The sequence below is a fragment of the Cyprinus carpio genome, chromosome A11 (genome assembly GCF_018340385.1).
Source record: "Cyprinus carpio isolate SPL01 chromosome A11, ASM1834038v1, whole genome shotgun sequence".
NCBI lineage: Eukaryota > Metazoa > Chordata > Actinopteri > Cypriniformes > Cyprinidae > Cyprinus > Cyprinus carpio.
Window position 1 is genome coordinate 20,678,923 of NC_056582.1, and position 24,576 is coordinate 20,703,498.

General features: G+C 41.5%; 1 protein-coding gene across 5 annotated transcripts in view; it reads left to right on the forward strand.

Moving 5' to 3' along the window:
* The window catches only part of LOC109084617 (interleukin-1 receptor accessory protein-like 1-B), a 186,505-nt gene that overhangs the window by 86,298 nt on the left and 75,631 nt on the right, over nucleotides 1-24,576 (forward strand). For all 5 annotated transcript variants that reach the window (XM_042766717.1, XM_042766719.1, XM_042766720.1 and 2 more), the window contains exon 6: nucleotides 18,689-18,763. In XM_042766717.1, the coding sequence (XP_042622651.1) occupies nucleotides 18,689-18,763 (75 nt within the window). The remainder of the gene's footprint in view (nucleotides 1-18,688; nucleotides 18,764-24,576) is intronic.

Consider the following 24,576-nt stretch of genomic DNA (forward strand, 5'->3'; position numbering starts at 1 on the left):
TGCAAGTGAGATGATTAAAAGCATGTTGAGACTGAGTCTAGATCTACAGTATCATCATGTTCACACAGCACACAACGCATCTGCTCTCACTCCTGATTCCTCTCAACATGAGCACATGTTGTCAATTCACGAGTTCACGCTTACATATAATTAGCTGAAGTATGATAATGTGTATTTGGCGTGCTGTCTGGGGAAGGGCTCTGAGCTTGGGAATGACCCGAACCTAGAGTACCCCCCTCCCCGCATAACAGTAAAATTAACTCGAAGTGAGGAGATGGGGTGGAGGAGGGATGCTGATAAACAGTCAATGGATAGAGGTAAGTCAGATGTATTTATACCATGGTGTTGATTAACTTGAGTGCACTCCACCGGTGTTAATCAGGCTAAGTATCTGATGCGCTCCTTCCGAACCTTGTTAATAAAACATCATTACATGAGAAACAAAGTAACTGCCGTTACTTATCTGAAAAATAAATGAAAAAATAATGTGTTACTTTACTAGTTATTTGAAAAAAGTGATCTGATTACGTAACTTGTGTTACTACTTGTAATGCGTTACCCCCAACACTGTTTATATTTGAATGCCATATCACACTCAGCATGCTATATTTTTTTGTGTCTGGTATCTTCAAGAACCTGCTGAACGTAACCTATTATACAGAAATATATAAGCTTCAGCTTATTACAGGTTCGACTCCCTGAATGCTGGTTTATGTGGAAAGCTCTTTTCCTCAGGATTGTACTACACATTAAAGATGGCGGGTTTGTGTCCATCAATCCTTCTTCTGTGGGTTTTTCTGAGCTGATGCTGAGTGTCTCCCTCGCTGTGTTTTTAAATTCATGTGTTCATACGTGAGCTGTCAGTTACTCAGACCGCATCTGATTTCATGCAGCCCTGTTGGAAGGTAAAAAGCTCATTACTATGTGACTAAAACAGGAGAAATGAAGCGGAGCGGGTGCCAGCACACAGTGTATGGTTTCTACATGCCGGCTCGTTGAGTCCTGTGCTCAGAGACCCTTAAACTGTCATTCAGCAGTGGGTCGCTGGCTCTTTTCTAGAACAGTCCAGTCCAGTTCGTGCTTACAGGGAGCAAGCAAATCCTCTGTGTTCAGTTTTCACTGTTCACCAAACAGCCAGATGCAGCTTATTAAAATGCATCACTTATAGAATTGGCTTATCTGCTTCCTATAGGACGTCAGCGTAAGACCCACGTCCCAGTGCCCGACTAATGAAAACAGATGATTATACTTATTGAATTTGTGTCATGGATTTGGCTCATGGGCTTCTCAGAGTAAGTGCTTGAAAACATGTTCCCGAATGGGAGGGTAAGGATAGATTTATTTTTCTTTTATGGAAAGAGATGGAAGTATTTAGGTGTGTGATGAACTCCCTCTGGATCTTCATAAAAACTCCATATTACTTCCAGCTCATATATACCATTGCAAATGTATTGTCCACCAATATATGTCTAATTCGTGTTCGATATTAAGGATGTTGCATGCAATTAAAATCATGCATTATGCCCTAAATGAATTTTCACATTGTATAAGCCACAGCTTTTGATTTCACATGATTCATTGAGTCATTTAATCACTATAGCATTATGATGTTTCCATGGAATCATCTGTTTCCAGTTCTGCTAGTAATGTAGCTTTGCTTCATGTGCTTTGAATGCTGTAGCATCTGTTTTTTGTGGCAGTGGTAATACAGTTTTAGCATTAGGAACTGACTGGGTTAATACTGGGCATTTGCTAGAGAATTATAGATCTGCTAACAGCTACATCCCGCGGCTCAGAGAGGATTCTCCTCAGATGAGCCGTTATATAACAGCGTCGCCTCATCGTGAGCAGGTGAACATCTAAACACACAGCAGCGTTCAGTTCTGTCCGCTGATTATCATATGAAAGGTGAATAATTATTCTCTTAATTGAGTATAACGAGGGTGTGCAGAAGTTCTGAAGAAGCACAGCTCTGTTTCAGGCGCTGCTGTCCTTTATGAGGATGTGTTTAGATCTTTTTTCCTAGAGGAAACAGGAGTGAACACTGAAGCATTTGAGTGTGTTTGTGCAGCCGTAGCGGAGACATATTTCCCCATCCTCTCTCTCTCTAGGAACAGTAAAGCTCATCCCACATAAAAATCAATATTTAATGTCAACATTTTATTTATTTATTTTTTTTCTCTTGTGCTTTTCTAAAATGAGCTCAGATGAGGCTTGCATGTGATATTAGTGTATATTGTATTTTCTGTGGCGCCCCACGTCACCTGTCAGCCAAACTTTAGATCTGTCACTCAAACTGCTGTTGTCGTGGCAACAGAGTGGAAAATAATGGGAGATATTCCCACCTTATGGTTCCTGTACTGCCATATTACATATGAGAGAGAGGGTGGGAGGAATAGAGAGGGAAATGAAGAGAACAGCTGCAGCAGAAAGAGAAAGTAAAATAAACGAAGGCTTGATGCAGAGAGAAGGAATATATGGCTGAAGTGCAGAGAGAGAGAGAGAGAGAGAGTTTGGAGTATTCAGTATGATGGATGAGCATGCGATCAATGCCAGCGATCTGTCATGTGGCTCATTTTCATAAACGCATTACTGATGGAGACGCTCGTCCAGCGGCCGCGCTCTTTACAGGGTTAAACGGCAGCCGACCTTCTGCATATATTACACTACTCCACATTTCTCTCTGTCATCTCATCAGTGCATTTACATGAAGCTGCAGCAAGGTTTTTGTGTAGTTGTGCTACAGTCACCAGCTCTGTCCAAGAGCATGTGACACGATGTGCAGTTGAATACTTGAAGGATAAAACACTCGTCACGTGACACTTCCGGAGCAAGTCTCAGTCTGATTAACATGTAGACACACTGAGCTCCAATCACATGATCATTAACAAAAAACTGATTGATTTCAGTGGGACTAAAGCCGTTTGGATATTTATGATGATTAATATTACCATGTGACTTTTTGATTATTTAGGATCTTCTAAAATTGACGAGTGGGGTGATGACATGGAGACACAAGCTCATTTAGAAGGAAAACTAAAAGAGAAGTTGAGGCTGGTGTGCAGTGCCCGTCGTCCTGATGTGTGTCAGGGTTTTGTGATGAGGAGGCACTTTTCCTCTAAGCTCAAAGTAGTTTTAAATAAATGAGCAGCGAGGCCGTGGCGTGGAGGAGAATGTCTAATGTGGTTATATTTAGAAGTCATTAGTGAGGCCTGGCCAAATGAAGGGCTGTTTTTAAAGTGTTCTTCATTAATTACACAGGATCCTCCATCTTGATGGAGTGCGAGTGAGATGAGAACCATATTCAGGTCAGAGAGATCCATGCAGGGGCTCACACATGATATTGACGCTCTGGTTATGTAAGGGCTCTGTTCCAAACCCAGTGAGCGACCTTCAGAACCTCCATAGAGACTCCACGTGTGTGCAGAACGATCTTAGTGTGTCTGCTTTATAACCTTTTCCATTCTAAAGCACCCATATACAGTCAAACCAAAAATTGTTCAGACACCAGATATAATTTTTGATCATTTTTTTTTCTAGTGGGTGCAGGACAAGCATGTTTTGCTTAAGTGTTATCTGACATTATCAAGCTGAATTTGTTCTGACACAGTTTAACTCTAAGTTCTTGTCATATTTTATTACCATTTTCTAAACTTTAGCGAATAAACTTTGATAATGTGTGAAATGTTGAAGGTGTCTGAAAACATTTTGGCTTGACTGATACAGAATTCCCTCCAAAGCTGCTTATTTTCCCAGACAGAAACCTGGAATGTCAGTATTGTGTTTGTAGGCAGTGTGAGTACAATGTTCATTTACAGTAAAGAGTCCTGCTGATCAAGGTACAGTCCATAAAACACAAAGACACTTCATACTTCACAGCAGCTCATCTGTGCAACACTGAGCACAGTATGCATCCTGTAGCAGCACTCACAGCCTGCACTTTCTCTTTTAGAAGACACATTTTGCTAGTTCTGCTAGCCCATACTCAACCTGTGAGTGACCGTGTTTTTCTTTACTGTACTAATATGCATTGATGCATGGAGCAAGAGTTCAAACAGAAGAGCAGAAATGTGCTGTGATACGCAGAGACACCTCACAGATGCTTTCAGACATGTTCATGAGTCCCTACAGTCCAAGTCAAGTAGCAAGTTATATATTTTTTTGTGTCTTAAGTGCAACTTGAGTCCAAGCTGCAGACTCGAGTTTCCACCTCTGGTCGGCATCCTGGGAAACCAGAACAGAGTCCAGAATTGTGTTGACCAGCTGAGGGTTGAACGCTCTGGACACGCTGGTCTGGTGAAAGAGAGAGGGTTTTCAGCAGGGAGGCCTGCACATGTCATCTGTTTGAAGCTGATGGTCCTTTCCATCCATGTCTCTTTTGTCCTGAAATGCCTAAGCTTATTAAATCATGTGGTTACAGTTTGTATATACAGTATGAGACTACGTATGACATTTCTCTCTCTCTCTCTCTCTCTCTCTCTCTCTCTCTCTCTCTCCCTCTCTCTTGTTTTTAATCCTCCTTTCACAGAAAGCACTTGGTGCATGTCTTAAAAGTGAGTCAGTGAATAAAAGGGCATTTGATGTGTTTTCTTCATTCTAGCTGCACTTTCGTTGCTGAGTGAAATGAATATCTTAACTAACATTCATCCAAAGAAGGGGAGTGTTGTAGAGGGCTCTCTGACCTGCATTACAGAGCTACGGGACACATGAATGCCTTTCCTTCCATTCAGCACTTAATGGCTATTAATATGTTCCATTTTCTGTATGAATCATAATCAGAGTGTGTGAACTTGAGTGTAGAGGCATCCATTAGTTATCATTCAATTTCCTTTAAAAAGAGATTTCAGAATGCTGAGGGTAGCTGTGGTTGGGGGTGGAGTTAAAGATAGGGTGTGGCCAAAGGGGTGGGTTAGAGATGTGGTCAGAAAGTGGGTGTGGTTAGAGGGTGGGTGGGGCTACGGTGTGGTTAGGGTGTGGTCAGAGAGTGGGTGGGGTTAGGGTGTGGTTAGAGGTGTGGTCAGAGAGTGGGTGGGGGCTAGGGGTGGGGTCAGAAGTTGGGGTCATATCATTGCATTCAGCATTAGATAATGAGTGTTAATGTACAATTATTGAGCTCAGCACGTGTGTTCATATTTCTGTATAGAATATATTTATTGTCTCCATTTAATTATCTCTCTCTTGTGACGATAAGTGCTAACGGAGTATGTGTAAATGTCAGCTGTCTCATGAATTCATACTTCTGGGATCTGTAATGACGATCACACTTCATCAATTAATGCGACACTCTGGCAAATTACCACTCAATTTGTGTCTCGCCGTTCAGAGTGTCAAACTGCTGTTAATGACACAAACACTTTGCTCTCACACCCACAGTTGTTCTAGTTGGGAATCAATAATTAACACCGCACTGTTTTCAAAGTCGTCGGATCAGTTCACACTGCACGATTTTCAAAGTCGTCGGATCACCGTTGTTTTCACACTGCAGGACTATCTGGGGCAGCATTCAGTTGCTGCTGTGTTGACATTGCATGATGGATCAGCGACAGGAGCTTACATACTGCATGACTTTACAATAGGAAGAATCGCAGACAACTCTGTCTGGTCCACAAACTACATTTCACAACCAAACGCACACGAGAAGTGATAATAATGCAAAATCATGCGAACTCCTCCCCGAACCTCCCACTGCCCATTATCTTGCTCTCTCATTGGCTGTATGTCATCGCTGATGTATTTTTCAGTCAGAACTCATTTCACACAGCAGGATTTGAATCGCCGACAGGTCCAGATATTTAGCATGTATAATATTTTACGGGGTGAATGTCACTCACGGGAACGAGTACCAATTTGCCTCCGATTTCGGGCATTTGTCGGCGAGTTAAAATCGGGGCTAAAATCGTGCAGTGTGAACTCAGCATTAACCTTATGATCAGAAATCTGTTTCACTTTCAAACACATGAAAGAATAATTCAGTGACCTTGAGATTTTGTTTTTTCAGAACATAATTTACTGTGATTGTTTTGACGGCTCTGCTACCTCTAGAGGATCATTTGGAAATGACAGGCTATAACCTCTAATCTAGGGGTCTCCAAACTCGGTCCTGGAGGGCCAGTGTCCTGTAGAGTTCAGCTCCAACCCTAATTAAACACACCTGAACCGGCTTATTAAGGTCTTAATAGGCATATTAGAAACTTCCAGGCAGGTGTGTAGAGAAAAGTTGGAGCTGAACTCTGCAGGACACCATGTATTTAAAAACAAAATAGTATTTTGTATGTCAAATACATGTATTTGAAATACTGCCCATCCCTGACTGGAACAGACCTTGTTTGTCCTTTCAGAAGAAATAAGTCTTATTTGGCTTATGTATGTGTGAGGGACCTAGGTGGTCTTAGGACAAGTCAAATTTGTAAAAAAAGAAATGCACCATCCTGTAAAGCCCCACTCAGCTATTCAAAGCATACTGCAGGTGAGGAAAGGTCAGGACTGTCCTTCACATTTGTATGGACTGTGAGTGACTGCATGAATAATTCAGGCTTGAGCCTCGTCATGTGCCATACACATTCTACCGTCTTCACACAGCAGGCTTTACATGTCACATGGAGGGTCAGATCACGGCCCCTTACACAAGCCCAGAAAGATCTACAGGCCTGTTTCTGTCTCTTAATGGGAGCGGCAGGTTACATTAGACATAATCATTTCTGTGTGGTGTCTTCAACCCCAGCAGGCTGTAATTTGCACCTTCACGTCCCCTCTGCCACATGACAGCTGCTGGAGCCGTGACACTGTCATTTTCCCTCCCGTTCCTCCAGCTCTCATAAAGCCTCTCGTAGCCCTCTGACCTGTCCGATCGTATATAAGCACCGGTTCCCGTATCATCCCGTAAGCCCTTGTGTTTTTATTGGACTACTATGAGTCTTTGGGACAGCTGCTGTCACTAGTGCTGTTAAAGGCTCAGTATTTCTTTTCCAATGTCCATGTTCAATTATTATACATTGTTTGTTATTTATATTAATGTAAATGATTATTATAAATGTCTTCTAAATACCGAAACATGCATATGTTCATCAGAGTAGATGGTACTTGTCTGCATAGTCATGTCTGACGTACTGTATGGGGCTACAGATGTAAATTAGCAATGTTGCTACAATCCAGTATGTTTACATTTTGTATTTTATGCTTATGTTCATAAACATGCTTTGTTACTATTTGAAAGATCTGATTATGATCTGGTCTGTTGCTGTGGGTGGGACATCAGCAGATGATTCATTACAATGCTAAAACAATGTTTTTTGTTGTTGTTGTTTTGTTTTGGGGGTTTTTTTCTTTCCAGATTCAGATGTTCTGGATGTTTGGTGCTTATTGCTAAAGGAAAATGTGTTAAAGGGACAAACCTTACAATGAATCATTTGTTCAGATGCAGAGTAGCATTGATTCGTATCTGAGAGGCTGGACTGGTTTCGTGTTTGTGGCAGACAGTAGAGACATGCTGCTTTTTTCCCTTCTCGTTGTGCAAATGAGATTCAGCTGGAAACCTCTTGCTTTCTTCAGCTTGTTTCCCCTTAACAGCTACATAATTAGCAAATAGTTAGGTAACTGCTTTAGGAGCCAGATACAGCTTGTGATTTCACCTCCTCATCATCTCTAGATCATCTCAGTGGATTTGAGCATGTTTAGCACATTTTGTGTGTTTGGATGACGTGCCCATGCTCACATTAGTCTCATTTAACAAACTTCATTTCCTGTTTGACTCTCAAAAAAGCATTTTATCTAGAAAAATAATGCAAGATCCTCTTAAGAATAGTGAATCAGTTGTACACACACACACAAACACACACGCACACACACGCACGCGCACACACACACACACACACACACACACACACACACACACATGCACACAAACACATAAACTCACAGCATGTGTTGTTATTGTGAGCGGGTGACTCTGGCCGTGTGCCCTGAATGTGCTGCTATGACAAACTGACCTGTTTGAGCAGGTGGGCAGGCTGGCAGCATCCGTCTCTGAGCATTAGCCCTGGCATGACACTGAGTGTGTGTGTATACCTGCTATTCCCTACATTATTACACAATTATAATAAAACCAATAAATTTTCACCTTGTAGGGACATTTTTTGGTCCCCATGAGGAAACAAGCTTATAAATCACAAAGAATGAAGTTATTTGAAAATGTAAAAATGCCTGTAGTTTTGTGTGAGGAGGAGGGTTAGAGTAAGAGGATAGAAAATACAGTTTGTACAGTAAAAAATCCATTATGCCTATGGAATGAACCCATAATGATAGGAATACCATTGTCTGTGTGTGTGTGTAGCTTTGTCAGTCCAGTCATGTACCTTACCTGTCCTCCCTCTCTATCTGTCCGTCACTCATGTAGTCCGTCTGCATGCTCTCATTCACATTTGAAACATTTAGCCACCATTAAAAAGATTAATTCATTCATTGGTGAACTAGATGAGCATGAATCTTTTCTCATGTCTTTTTGGGTTTAATGAGAGCGAGCACAGTCTAGTGGCGCACCAGGTGTTTGTTCAGATCCTCCGTCACTACATCGCTTGTGATCCGAGTTTCAGTGCAGTTTGTCAAGGGCACAACTGAACGTGTCAGTGTTGACTTTAATGTTCTGCTGAAGAGAACAGATGGCTGATGTGTGATGCTCGCATCTGATTGGCCAGCTGAGATCCCAAGATGAAAACTAGAGAGAGAGATAGAGAGAGTTTTCCTCTGAACACTCCAACGATTGTATAATCTCCTGCAAACATCTTTTGGCTAGATTAATGTAGTTGAAGCCGTCTGTCATCTGACGGTCTTTGTGTGTTTTGTTGAGACACAGACAGTGACATTCATGTATATTCATTCAATTAAAACATTCAAGTGCCTCTTTTTGATTTGCACTAAACTCTCGACACGAGTGGCGTCTCTTCATCAGGCCGCGGCGCAGTGTTCATGTGCGAGAGGGACATTTAGTCTATCTCTTAATTAAAGATTATATCACATCATTTTCTTCACAAGGGAAGACAAATTCACTTCAAAGAAGGAGTGAGAAAAATAATTTCTGTAAGTTCACCAACTGAAAATGAGGCAAAGTTATTTGCATGAGTAAGATTGACGTTTTTAATATCCGCTGCAGCGGCGTTCGATTGGCGTGACCGAGCCGTCGGCGGCCGGGAGAAAGCACATCGTGTGCTGCAGCATCATCCTCATTATTGAGAAAACAATGCATAATTAAAGTAATCATGATTAATTACCATTCGCTCACCATTTGCACATCTGCTTAATTATAAGTTTGGAAAATTCCTCCACGTCTGAATTCTGATTTTGTGCAATGCTCCTTCTGACATGGTGTTGATAGTTCAGCTGACGTGAGCGCATCAGCTAGCGGCTCTGGATCCGCTGATGTTCATCTGCTGTTTTAATTACCCAGACGTGCATGAGAGTTGCAGGGAGAAATAGGGCCCAGAGCTTAACGTCTACATGGCACAAGGCCGCTGCTGAAAAGGCAGTATACAGTGACGTACAGGAATCAATAGAGCATTTTCCCTCTGTGCTTCATAAAGGTCTCACCATTCGCCCGGATACAGACGTCCAGAGGGCTGACAGAGGACCAAATGAGCTGCTGGACTACAGTAGGTGGGCTAGCAGGGTGAATGAACATGTTCATTAAGCAAATGCGCTGACAGCTCAAGCCACTTTAACCGACAGACTCCTGGGAGTCCCCGGAGAAGAACCCTCGGAGGAGAAACGGGACGTTAACCACAGTGTCAAAGCAGGTGGAATAATTAAGAAAAAGGAAAGAGCTCATTTAAAACAGTTAAATCATGGCTGTAAGTTAATTATGTTGCTTTACCCTATACAGGAAGTGGCTGCACCAGGGGATTGTGAGGGGTTTCCTTTTAAGGAAGCTCCTGGCTCTTTAGCAAGCAGCCACTTTTGATATGGTGCAAAGACGACCCGTGATGTGATTGACAGATCCGATCTCAGCTGACCACCACTGTAGTTTGTTGTGGAGGAATGGCTGACATTAGATTGCACAATCCAGTCAAGAATTACGAGCATGCTGAACAAGGGTAGCTTACAAGAAATCAGCTTGTGCAGGTGGAAATAGTGCTTCCATTACTGTGAGCAGACACCACAGCGTCTCTAATGATAGACCACGAGTGTGTCAGAAAGCTGCACTGATGTTCAGCTCCTCATTAAACCCTCTGCTGCCATGTTAGAAAGGCGACTCGTGGTAAATTATAACTTAAGCTGGGTGCAGTTAACTTTGTGTTTATTCTGCAGAATTCATGATCAATGTTTTTATCTCTTAATGGGTTAGTTCATCAATGAAAACTTGTGTCATCATTTACCAAATCTGTTGGACCTGCTTTCTTATGTGGACACAGAATTAAAAAAAAAGAAGATATTTTGAGAAATTTTTGTCCATACAATGAAAGTCAAAGGGCTCCAATGTTGTTCAGCTCCCAACATTCTTTTAAAATATCTTCTTTTGTGTTCAGCAGAAGAAAGAAAGAATACCATTGTGGAACTTGAGGGTGAGTAAATGATGGCAGATTTTTTTTTTTTTTTTCATTTTCCCAGTCCCTTCAATATCTTCAAGTTATTGACACTCTTGTTTAAACCCATCTTTGGGTCAAATATGGACTAACCCAACTTTTGGGTTAAAAATTCAATTGAAAAATGTAACCCAACAGTTGGGTTAGTCCATATTGCAACAACCCAGCATTTTTTAGAGTGTATGATCAGTTTTTCTGTGTTCCTTTTCAAATGCAGCATTAACAGAAGGGTTAACTAGTCAAATCATAACCCTTCAGTCAGTGCAGCAAGTTTTTTAGCTGTCCATCACGTTTCCGCTCTGGAAGAATGTCAAGTGGCCGCACTAAGTGGGGTGTTCAGGTTGTAATCATCACGCGCAGCCACGGCTCGTCCGTGTTGATAGTGTTCGCTGTCGTAAGGCAGAGGGTATTAAAGTTAATCAGCAGAGAAATGTCAGACGGCTTTGCTCACACACGCTCAGCGGCACTCTCAAACAATGCGTCTTGGCTGCATCAGGAAACTCGTAGAGGGCCAGTGCTCAGATCTCGTCTGAGTGTGCCTGCGTAATCATGCGTGACCGGGAGCGACTGAGCTCTTTAATTAGAAAGACACGCATTCATTATTTACCCTTTTCTCAGAGGAGATTAGCTGGAGCCGATGCTTTGTGGGAGAGATACAGAGCTAAATGTACCTGAGACGGGCCTTCCTCCACTGCTGCACATAAACCAAGTGTGTCACGAGTCTATCTATAGTCTCCTGACTCTTACTACCAAAGCGTGATGTGTGTGAGAAGGTACGTTCGTTTATGTGTGTTCATATTCAACTCAGAACTGTTGGAGGAGGTTTTTAATTAAAATAAATTAATCGATGTGAAAGTTCTAATGAGCAGATGCTAACAGTGGTATTTAAAAAGCTCTCATTAAGCGTCTGAAGGGCTTTTGATGGCAGTCTATGTCTGGTCACATCCTCTGGCCGGATAAAAGAGGAGCTCTTGAAGGTCGCGTGGTTCGTTTACTGAGCACATCCAAAGGGTCGAGTCGCGTTCCAGGCCTTTGAAGTTCCTGTACTGGCTCGATAGCAGGTCGATGGGCCAACCCGGGGGTTCCAGGGAAACTTTACCCCTCGACTTTTGAAGTCACTTTGTTTACGAAGAAATCATTCATTTAGCTGAAGGTCTTTATGAGAGCATAAGGAAAAGAGATAAACTAAAGATAGGGTTTAATTGTTTGAAAGCAAGTGTGGCACTTAAGTGAATCTGCTTTCTGATGCATGTCAGTACATCAGGTCTTTTTTTAGTATTTCAGATTCAAACGACAAACTAACAAGTGAGAAAAAAACAAAGCTACAGACAGGAAAAAACAGTGTAATCCAGCTGCATTTATCACATCTTCTCCGCTGGTTTCCAGAACTTTCCTCGTAGTGTGTCCCTTTGCTAATTTACAGAACCAGAAGGACCCAATTATATTCAGGAGGAAGATGTCAGCTCCTCACCTAACAGTGTCGCTCATAACTGGAACAAAAGAATGGGCTTGTGGTGTGTTTTAAAGTGGATTACATTCAGAAGGCTCAGTTCTGGGCCTGGCTGGGAGCCTGTGATGTTCAGCAGCCATACAGAGAGCAATTTCCTTCCTGTCTCAGTGTTGACATTTCTTAAAGAGACCCCCCAGAGTGAAGCGTTCTTGCCCTCACGGTGATTAGCCGCGTAGCGCCACGGTGTCAACTAACGGCATGCAGAATTACAGCAGCAATGTTTTCACATGGATGAAACTAGTGGAAAGGTCAAGAGGACGAGGTCACTCATGTGTATCGGGGTACAGGGATCATTTCCGATGGTTTCTCTAGATAAAACTCTTATTCCTCAGCTGGGATCCTGTAGAGCTCTTTGAAGCTGCACTGAAACTCTAATTTGGACCTTCAGCCGTTGGTCCCCATTGAAGTCCATTATATGGAGAAAATTCCTGGAATGTTTTGCTCAACAACCTTAATTTCTTTGCGACTAAAGACAGAAAGACATGAACTCCTTTGATGACATGGGGGAGAGTAAATTATCAGTAGATTTTTTATTCTGGAAGTGAACTAATCCTTTAATCAATAACACAATGGCTCGTCTGAAATCTAATAGCCAAAAATCAGCTCCATCCTTTCTGTTTGTGATGAGTGAGAATTTTGTCTTTGCTCTTGTTTGCTCGCTTAGTATTAACTGAGCATCTTTAAACGCTGCAGTCTGTGTTTGTACTGTTACTGACCACATGCTCTCATTTTCTAATGAAACTTCCGGTCATAAAGTTAATAATCTAAAGCATCGTGTCACTGTTACGTCAGCATGTCAGTGTCTTTGTGGAGTGTTTCCAGCAGCTTGTTGAATTCAGGCTGTTCTGGGGCACAAGGGGTCCATGGCAGCATTAGAGAAGTGTATCTAATAAAGTGCCCACTGAGCTCATACACACAGTACAGACTTAATCTCTGAGGAAACAAGAGCTAATGAGAGACAGAGAGAGGGAGGACGGCCTTCTGTGGAGAGACAGCCATGCAAATATCTCGCCCAGTGATTCATTATTTTTTCTACTGAATCTCTCCCACAGAATAATGGTCCCAGATACACAGCAGTCAACAGCAGCCACTCCTGAGCAGAAATTGGATTTTGGATGAACGATCAGACGGTTTACATTTCATGAAAATTCCCACGGTTTAAATTCAACCTCGCAGAGACAGAAAAGAGAGCAGCTGTCATTCACTTCACCTGCACAAACACTCACACACAAGCACACACACATATTCACTCTTTCATCTTAACACAGCTGGTGAATTTACTGTGTGTAACGGCTCAAACTGCTACAAACACTTGAAATCTGTTTTCTCACTTGAAAACTCTGGAATGAGTTTATTTTTGCTTTCTGTGTTTCTCGATTTCTCTTTTTGGTTTCTCCCTCATGCTAAATCGAAATGTGCCTTCATCTGGCTGTTGAACAGAAGCTCATAAAAAAACGAATCTGTCTGTGCAGTTTTACATGAAACAAAATAATCAATGCGTATTTCATGGTGAAAAAGTGCATTAGGATAATGAGATTTTCTCTGTGAAGAAGTTGCACATCATCCTGGGTGCTTTACTATAGTACAGTACAGTACAGTACAGGTGTTCCTGTGGCTCAGTGGTAGAGCATTGCATTAGCAGTGCAAAAGGTTGTGGGTTTGATTCTCAGGGGAACACGTTAGGTAAAAAAAAAAGTTTATCCTGAATGCACTGTAAGTTGCTTTGGATAAAAGCGTCTGCTAAATGCATAAATGTAAATGTCCTTTGTCATTCTTATGGCCGAATGGTGGAGAGTATTTTCACAAAGGTGAAGCTCTGTCATATTAACTTGTTAGTTAATATGACAGAGCTTCACCTTTGTGAAAATACTCTCCACCATTAGGCCATCGACAGTCACAGTGATGTTGGAGTAACTCGAGTGACGTCTCACTCTCTGAACATCACAGAAATTAAGAAAATGAAAACAGATCTCACTATTGAAAGATGTCTCAATACCTGAGACCATGGACGGAGCTGAGTGAATGAAAGGAGGCGTCGCTTTGAGTGAGTGATAGGAGGCGTGGCTCTGAGTGAGTGATAGGAGGCGTGGCTCTGAGTGAGTGATAGGAGGCGTGGCTCTGAGTGAGTGAGAGGAGTATCATAATCATGGTTTGGCCAATTAAAATTACCAATTAAAACATGGATTAAATTATATCACACAATCATTAAACACATTCATTTTTAGGGGGCAGCTGTGGCCTAATGGTTAGAGACTTGGATTTGTAACCTGAAGGTCGCAGGTTCGAGTCTCGGTGCTGGCAGGAGTTGTAGGTGGGAGGAAGTGAATGAACAGCGCTCTCTTCCGCCCTCAATACCCATGGCTGAAGTGCCCTTGAGCAAGGCACTGAACCCCCAGTTGCTCCCCGGGCGCTGGATATAGCTGCCCACTGCTCCGGGTGTGTGTTCACGGTGTGTTCACTTCTCACTGCTGTGTGTGTGCACTTGGATGGGTTAAATGCAGAGCACCAATTTCGAGTATGGGTTACCATACTTGACAAATGTCACGACTTTCACTTCTACTGTATGGGAGTGAAATTTGGGGACCATTAATACATTTAAAAAATTGGGATAAAACTTCAATAGAAAAACTACAACTAGAAATGATCAAAAACGTTTTAGGGGTCCATAGAGGTACGTCCAATGATGCCTGCAGAGCTGAATTAGGCTTATACCCACTGAAGATTGAAATCCAGAAGAGATGTGTTCAGTTCTGGCATCCCCTTCATCAATCAGATCCTGATTTAATCCGATATAAAGCCCTCCTCGCTAATGCAACGTCACCAGAATCTCATCCTCTAAACACGCTCGCTCTTCAGCTAGTCCATAAAACCCAGCTCCTCACTGACTACAGCTTCAACCCCAAAGCCATTATTAAATAAATTGACAAAAATCTAAAAGATACTCATGATGAATCTCTAAAAATACACTTTGACCTTCAAAATAAACTCCAATGCTACTTAACCCTAAATAGAACCACTAAATTTGCCAATTATTTATTGATTAAACCATTTAAAGAAAGACAAATCCTCCCTAAATACAGACTAAGGAACCATGATTTAGAAATAGAGAGAGGAAGGCATAATCAAACATGAACAGAGCAAGAGCAGAGGATGGCTAGACACTGTGGTCTACAGCAAACAGAGAACGAGAAACACTTTCTGCTGATTTGTCCTAAATATCACAATGTGAGGGGAACATTTCTCCCCAGATTTGAAGCCCTGATCCCATCATTTACTGAACTTAGTGATACTGAGAAAATGCCCTTTTTACTTGGAGAAGATGACAACACAGCTGCACTAGCTGCAAAATATGTATTAACCATTCACAATGTTAGATGTTAAACATGATTAACTCCATACTGACTTACTTTATCTTTTCATCTATTTAGATGGATTTTATTTATTATTGTTTATGTTGTTATTTATGTTGTTGTTATATATATGTTAATGCTTTGGCGACATTGTGTTACACAGTCATGCTAATAAAGCTTAATTGAATTAATTTGGAGTGAGTGAGAGGAGTAGTGGCTCTGAGTGAGTGAGAGGAGGCATGGCTCTGAGTGAGAGGAGTAGTGGCTCTGATTGTGTGAGATGAGGCGTGGTACTGAGTGAGTGAGAGGAGGCATGGCTCTGAGTAAGTGAGAGGAGGCGTGGCTCTGAGCGAGTGAGAGGAGGCGTGGCTCTGAGTGAGTGAGAGGAGAAGTGGTTCTGAGTGAGTGAGAGGAGGCATAGCTCTGAGTGAGTGAGAGGAGGCGTGGCTCTGAGTGAGTGAGAGGAGGCGTGGCTCTGAGTGAGTGAGAGGAGAAGTGGTACTGAGTGAGTGAGAGGAGGCATGGCTCTGAGTAAGTGAGAGGAGAAGTGGTTCTGAGTAAGTGAGAGGAGGCGTGGCTCTGATTGAGTGAGAGGAGAAGTGGTTCTGAGTAAGTGAGAGGAGGCGTGGCTCTGAGTGAGTGAGAGGAGGCGTGGCTCTGAGTGAGTGTGAGGAGGCGTGGCTCTGAGTGAGTGTGAGGAGGCGTGGCTCTGAGTGAGTGAGAGGAGGCGTGGCTCTGAGTGAGTGTGAGGAGGCGTGGCTCTGAGTGAGTGAGAGGAAGCATGGCTCTGAGTGAGAGGAGTAGTGGCTCTGATTGTGTGAGATGAGGCATAGCACTGAGTGAGTGAGAGGAGGCGTGGCTCTGAGTGAGTGAGAGGAAAAGTGGTTCTGAGTAAGTGAGAGGAGGCGTGGCTCTGATTGAGTGAGAGGAGAAGTGGTTCTGAGTAAGTGAGAGGAGGCGTGGCTCTGATTGAGTGAGAGGAGAAGTGGTTCTGAGTGAGTGAGAGGAGGCATAGCTCTGAGTGAGTGAGAGGAGGCATGGCTCTGAGTGAGTGAGAGAAGGCGTGGCTTTGAGTGAGTGTGAGGAGGCGTGGCTTTGAGTGAGTGAGAGGAGGCGTAGTTCTGATGTGAGTGAGAGGAGGCGTGGCTCTGAGTGAGTGAGAGGAAGCATGGCTCAGACTGAGTGAGAGGAGTAGTTGCTCTGATTGAGTGAGAGGAGGCATAGCTCTGAGTGAGTGAGAGGAGGCGTGGCTCTGAGTGAGTGAGAGAAGGCGTGGCTTTGAGTGAGTGATAGGAGGCGTGGTTCTGAGTGAGTTAGAGGAGGAGTGGCTCTGAGTGAGAGAGGAGGCGTGGCTCTGAGTGAGAGAGGAGGCGTGGCTCTGAGAGAGTGAGTGAGTGAGTGAGTGAGTAATTAAATGAGTGAGTGAGTGAATGAATGAGTGAGTGAGATTTGGCGTGGCTCTGTAAGACTGCTGTGTGCATGAACTTGCTGTCCGAGGGAAGAAAGAGATAAAGTGCAGCTGATATTGCTGTATCAATACTGCGGGAAATGATACTGATACACTGATACTGAACCATTACAAATATTTCACTTATGTTGAAAAATATTTTTGACAACACTGTTAAGAAACCTAAAAGATTTGGGGCTTTTGAAGAAACAATCGAAGCTGGAGCCCTAGAAGCCACCCCCACCCCCTCCCCCTGCCTGAGACCACAAACCCCAGTGAGCGTTTATACAGGTGATGTAAAAACGTATTAACTGCAGTTTATCGAGTTTTCCATTTTTTTTTTAATCTGACCTTGAGGATTGAAATGGCTGAACTCATGCGGTGTGTCAGATTACAGCATTTATCTGCTTCTCCTGAAACTCCCTGGAGCCGAGGCGCATTTGAGTCATGCAGTTTTATATTACTTCTTTTAATAAATACATGAAAGTTACATCTGGTTTTGTGTTTTTGTTCATGAAGGGTCATTTTTATGCATTCATAGGTTTAGGATGAAGAGCTGATGACATTCAGTGTTAAAATGCAATACAGAAAATCACATTTTCAGACTGGTTATGGTCTGTTAAAGAGAAAGTATATTAGTGTGATTACTATTCACTGGTTCGTTTTAAATACACAACCATTTTAATGCAGTTAGAGGTAACACTTTATTTTTATGGTCCCTTTTGAACATTCTGTTGATAATAAGTGATGTTGCAACTACATGTGTACTAACTCTAATCAGAGTATTAGTAGACTGTTTGCTTAATATCTGCTAACTCTTTATTGTCATGGTCTCCCAAAAGACATTCTACTCATTATAATTAACTCTGCAAGTAAATGTCAACTTATTCTAACCCTAACCCTACCAGTCTACTAATACTCTACTAATACTCTAATGAAAGTTAGTAGACATGTAGGTGCAACGTTACTTATAGTCAACAGAATGTGTTAAAGGGACCATCAAAATAAAGTGAAACCCAGTTAGATTTTCTTGTTCTTTATTAACATTTAATGCAACGTATGAATGTAATTTAAAATGTTTAAAAACTTGTGTGTCTAAATGTTTTGGGGTCTGTTGTGTATTAATATTTTATTTCTATCCACTTGTTCATTTAGATACAGTCACATTTGTAAGGCAATAAACAAAAAGTGTGAATTGTGTGAATCAGTGTATAGGCCTAGAAAGGCAGAAATCAAAAATACAATTTCAAAGCTTACCTAATATTGATTTTCGTAGGTAGCATGTCAGACCTAATTATAGAAAAAAACATAGACATCACTGTCACTGTTGGGAAAAGGCAACAAATCATTACTGATATGTCAGTTTATTTTAATATTTATTAATGTTTTAACAAAATAGTGGAACAGCTGATATTTTTAATGCCATACTATATGGTAATTTTTTTTAATTGATAAGATCGGTAAGCGATTATTACCAATGTGCGTGGCCATGTTTGTTTATTGAACTGTATCATCAGAGAACAGAAAAAGTAAAGATAATGTAGCTTGTCCACTGTGACCTGAGATGAGAGGATGAGTGACTGTCAGACCAGGTGGAATATGGAGTTACATAATACAATCCTATATGAAGTTTCAAATTACTTTCAAATGGTGATTTACTTGTTGAGATCCAAACTTTACGTCAAAAACATGTCCAGCCGAATTATTGTCATTTAGGATTTAATGTGTAATTCTGCAACTCTATCAGAGACAGATGGACAGCATTGACATGCAACTAATCATTTGCTTTGTTGTTTGTTTTCTCGTACAGCACCACTGACTGACAAGCCTCCCAAGATCCTCTACCCATCTGAAAATAAGATGAGCGTCATGGAGATGCAGCTGGGTAAGAACTGTTTATTATGAGCTTATATTGCATAACATCCTAAAAAGTCTAAAAATAACAAATTGTGCTTCTAAAATATTCTCATTTATTTATTTATTTATTTATTTTGTCAGTGTGTGTGTGTGTGTGTGTGTGAGTGAGTGTCTGCGTGCTTGCGTGTGTGTGCATGTGTTGCCAGCCTGGATTGCTGTCTGTGCTGCACTGAAATGATTGTGCTGTGTTTGATCACCTGTGTAATGTGTCAAAATTGCACCTTTGTAAAACAATAGGGCTTTTATGTGTCACATTTCATGGTCATTTACGGCTAAATGAGTGTGAGAGTCGCCGACTCGAATGAGTGAACATGAATGGTGCTCTTCACAAAGACTAACCAGGCTCAGATGACTGCAGACTCATCGAAATAACTCCACTAAACTATGATTGCTGAAAGACTAGACTAAAAATGCAATACACTTTGAGAAGCTCAGGCTGATGCAAGTGTTGATGGGATTCTTGGATTCTCTGGACTCTGTTCTCAGGCGTCTGTGGAGTTACAGTCGAGTCTGTTTTTGTGCAGTGCTTTCATAATACACATATGCATAATACACATAGTTTCAAACCAGCTTTATAGAGAATCACAATGTTTGTGCTTATAATATCTTATAATATAATAATATAATAAAGAACAGAGCTATGCAATAAAATAATTTACATTTTGCCACTGTATAAACAATTAAGTAGTTGAGATCTGTTATATAGTTTACGTGAGTGTACTGTATGTGTGCAGGTAAGGTTAGTAGTTGTATAATTTATTAAATTGTTATGTGCTGATTTGGGAAATTATAAAACATGTGAGTTTTTGTTCAATTTATAATAATTTGGTGTAGTGACAAGCCTCATTACTATTTAGTGATGCGTATCACTGCTGTGGTTGAATGATGCGTATAAATGGCAAGGTTAAACTGCTGATCTTATCCCTCAACCCTAAGCAGTTTAACCGAGGAGTTCACTGAAAATACTGGCATAATACTTAACATATTGTACATAGTTCATTATATCTCTAGTCCCCTAGTGTGATTACCAAAAGCAACTGTGACAAGGAATTAAAAACTCCATGTGATGTTTGGATAATGGAGAAAAAAAAAGAAAAGAAAAAACTCTTGGGGGCAAATATAATGTCAGTAATTAAGCAGATGTGTTACTACTAAGATTAAGTCATCTGAGCTCCATCCAGAGCTAGGAGATGTCATGGAGGTGGATTATATGGAAGATCTTTGAGATGCTGAAGCTTGTCACATGACACAGAATCTTGATATGTTCTCACAGCGCAGAAGTGTCTGTAAGATGCAGAAATGAGCCTTTCTGAAAATTAAGGTGTTGGTTTAAGGATATTTTTGGACATTAATTATTTAGGTTGGAAGCGTTTGAAGTTTCAGAGAGAAATGTTTTAAACAAACAGAGAAGACTAATTGAGTCTTTGTCTTTTCCATATTTGGAGCTTGTTTATCTTTAGTTAGTCACTCAGGGCTCGCTAAACTCAATCCTGGAGGGCCGGTGTCCTGCAAAGTTAAGTTCCAACTTGCCTCAACATACCTGTCTGGAAGTTTCTAGTATACCTAGTAAGACTTTGATTAGCTGGTTCAGGTGTATTTAATTAGGGTTGGAGCTGATCTCTGCAGGAGACCGGCCCTCCAGGACCGAGTTTGGTGACCACTGTCGTAACTGGTATTTTCTGGCTAAGATCAACCAATGGGTTTAACTGCTTGTGGAAGCTGATATGTTTTGTAACTGGATGTATTATGGACCAGAATCAGGTGTGTGTGTGTAAGAGCCTTGTTTCTCTGTGGTTTTCGGCTATAGATCAGGAATTGATGTTTTGAGCGAGTTCTTCAGCCATGTCTCTCAGTGCCGTGAAGCAGCAGATGTCTGATGTGGTGGATGGGTTTATGGTGTATTAAGATGGACATGTTTGGCTTGATGTGATTTGTGGCTTCTGCATTAGGAAAGGCTTTTGATCAGCATAACACACTTGTGAAAATATAAAAGAAAACATCTGTGAACTGATGTTTCTGGCCTGATAGTCAATAATAATCTTCGTATACACATTGCTTTATTAATAATGTGAAATGAACCTGTAGTGGATGTGTCATCTACCCATCATTTTAACTCAAGTATTTCCCACAGAAATGAGCAAAACCAGGTTTGGCTCAGGTAGGACAGGAGCATTGGATACAGACTCTTTCCTTTTCTCTCGGACTACATTTGTTCGACATTCCCAGAACTTCATTAGATGGCAAGCACCATGTGTTGGTTTGCCTGTTGTTCTTCTGCTGTTGGAGTCTATGGCTGCCCACAGAAACACTTGGATGACAGTTGTGAAATTTTCCAGATTGACTGGGAAGAGCAACAAAAACATTCCTAGACTTTTGAACCGACTGGTCTAGAAACATCAACGGCATGACCCGAGAGCACCTCTGCACCACCTGCTGGTCATTTAATGTTAGATTTTGTGCTTAGAACTTTCAAAAATGTTTCCTGATTTCATTAAGTTGATAATTGTCTTCTGGTAATATACCAGTCCTGAAGGTGCCTGGTAAGATAAAATGTTTCAAAATGCTGCTAACTTTTGATTCACTTTAAGTCATATTAGGTCATTCATCACTGACCTTCAGTCATACCCATTTTGTTATGATCGGCCATATTGCCAGTTTCCTCATCCAGTGTTCATCTTCAGGCCCAGTTGATGTTATAGAAGTCTATTTTTTTGTGTTCACATTTAAACCATCCATAAATCCATGGCGAGGACACAACACCTGAGGCTGTTTACTTTGTGCCGCTTTGCTCTCAGTGACCAGACTGGCAGAGTAAGTTGTATCTGGATTTTAAAGTGAACTCGAACCTCTTTTTACTTGTGATAGTGGCTCAGTTCGCATGACATTCACACTGCTGTTTTTAGGAAGCCAAACTCTTTGTATAGGTTTACAAACACGGCTCATTACTAATCTAGTGGAATGCTGTAATCATCACTTCACAAAAATGTGAAAATAAAGCCTAACTGTAAACTGAGCCGCTCTGAGGCACTGAAATGGATCACAAGCTGCTCACACAAACACAACATGAACAAGGTGATGCTTTTACAGCCCTTTGCACACTAGTGTTTTTTGTGTGTGATTATAGATGCGAGATCTGTTCACGACTGTCTCTTTTTTTCCCTGTTCTGATAACCCTCGAACAGCTCCAGTGGTTCCTTTTTAAGCCATGACTCCTGACATGCATTTTCAGCTATGAGAGCTGACATCAGGGCATGAGAGATGGCCATCGAATGCTGCGTGACTCACTTTCTAAATGGCAGCGCCACCAGCCTTTCATTTCCATCTAAATGCACCACTTGAGAATCCAAAACAATGGGCGAGCACGACTGTCAGAGACTCAACGAGAATGCTTTTGGCAAATGGGTCACCGGTGGATTGGATGGACTAGTTTTGCACTTTACAGATCTAGTTCTGCTTCAGGCTGTATGAATAGGAGTGCTTTTAAAGCATGATGTGATTAGAAGCTACAGCGTTTAAACCCAGAAGAACATTAATAGAACATTTGCCTTTCAGAACTGACACTGATGATGTCATTGTGGTTGGTCTATTCTTCTGGGCATTTACAATCCAGTATATAAATATTACAATTCCATGTGCAAATAAACTCAAGAAGGAGGCTTGGTCTTCTCTTCTTGGATTAATTTATCTGTCTATTGTTGACACCTGATTGTTGATTCTCATGCAGACAGGAAAAACACAAAAAACTATACTCAATCTCAAAATGTCTAATACTGAGAACTCTCAACTGACTAAAACCTGGACTTTAGTCTAATTGTCTAATATTTGGCAGATTTTGAACGCATAGGGATGTGCATAACTATTTTTAATAGTGAACATATGGTTCTTTTGTTGTATTTTTTTTTTATATATATGCATTATATATATATAGCCTGCTTTTTGGCAGATTTCCACAGTCGCACAAGTGAAAGCAGGCTGACAGTCTTGAACCGTTTCAAGACTAATAATTATGTAACTGTGCAAAAGATGCACATCCCCTCATCTCTAAACTGTGCAAAAGCTGCAGGTCTCCTCATGTCGATGCCCCCCGCTCTGACAAACCACGGCATTTTCCGTCTATCTGCAGTCGACCGCTGCCGCTTTGGTAAATGTCACAGCCGTGGGGCTGTACGGCAGATCGATATTACATCATTTCTCTCAATTAGAGAATGCTTATCGTTAGTCTAAGGAAGTCTTATCTGTATTCAGCCCAGGCTTCCGAGTAACAGGGCAGGAGTTCCACGCTAAATAAATGGCCAGCATGATTCCCTCAGATAATACAATTCTACATCATGCTGAATCGATGATACTGGTCAGACTATCCAGCCTCCAGAAACCTTTAACTAGCTGGGGATTTATTTGCACACAGATGTGAACTCGTTTGATTTGTGCTTTATGTTTGAGGACTGTACATTGACTTTACATGCATTGTATCTTTTAAACCTTTCATTCTGAAAAGTAAAAAGGAATGAGGTTACTGTCGATCCTTGATTTATCGCTATTCTATGCTGTCTTGTCTATTAAAGTTGAAGATTTGAGCACTTTAATGAGGTTTAAATCATCTTCATCTCTTTGAAATGGATTCAGCACTGAACGTGAGCGCGACATCTCCATATCACTTTTATTTCTCTTTTTGTGTCTGTTGTGTACAGGATCCACTGAGCCTGTTTGTATTGATTGGGGATGATGATAGCTTTCCTTGAAAATGGATGAGCTGTTGATTTGTACTTTTCATTTTTCAGAAATCCTATAGCGTAATGGTCACTGCAGAAATCTGAATCAAATCATCTTCCTCTTGAGCCGCTCCAGTCCACACCAGTCAATTCAAATTGACTTTAGCCGTCTGCGGTTCGTCGTCGAGCAGAGAGTTCTTACGCTGATCTCTTGAGCTGTTTTTCCTGGGAACAAAGCATCTCTCTGCCGTATTGAACAGAAGATGAACATGTTAAGTTAAGCGTGTGTAAACTACTGTTGGCATATCGCAATTCATTTTAGAGGTAAAATAACTATTTGGAGTTTCAAAATCCACAGACCAGGGGCAGCTCGTTTTGATCATATCACAATAATAGACCAGCATTACAGAAAGTTTACCCATTCAAATAAAAGCACAGCACTTTCATAGACAAAGAGTGTGAAGTATGTAGCAGAATTACTAGTTCATCCATCCATCCAGAAGTACTAGTTATTTCAAGAACACTCCTGCTAGTTTAGATCCTCAAATGAATCATCGATGACATAAAACTTCTGCAAATCCAGTGACTGTTTGCTGACTGAGAAAATAAACGTGACTTTCTCTGAGTGACAGAAATTGTGTGAAACCAGTCAGACTAATAAACGATTCACTTTGTGTGTCTCTCAGGGCTTGGAGCTGAACGAGCGTTCGTGACCTCCTGCTTTTACACAAAGCGACTTTACCTGCACCTACTTGTGTCATTTGTGAAAGTTGAGCCCGTCTCGCTCTCTCTCAGCTGTGGCCGTCAGTGAAATGAGCAGATATTAGCTATGCTGTCTTGCTCTGCCTGTGTCTGACCTTCAGTTTCCAGTGATCGCAGACAAATAGAGCAGGAAGCCCTCATAACTCACATGCTTTCTCTCTTCCTGTGTGTGTCTGCATGGCTCAGTGATCATGAATGGAGGCAGACGGCTCTGGCTTAAGCCTCTCTGGCCACTAAGAGACTCAATTATGCTCTGTGTCGTGGTCGACTATGTGTCTCCTCTCTCACACCTCACCTCATCTCTCTCTGC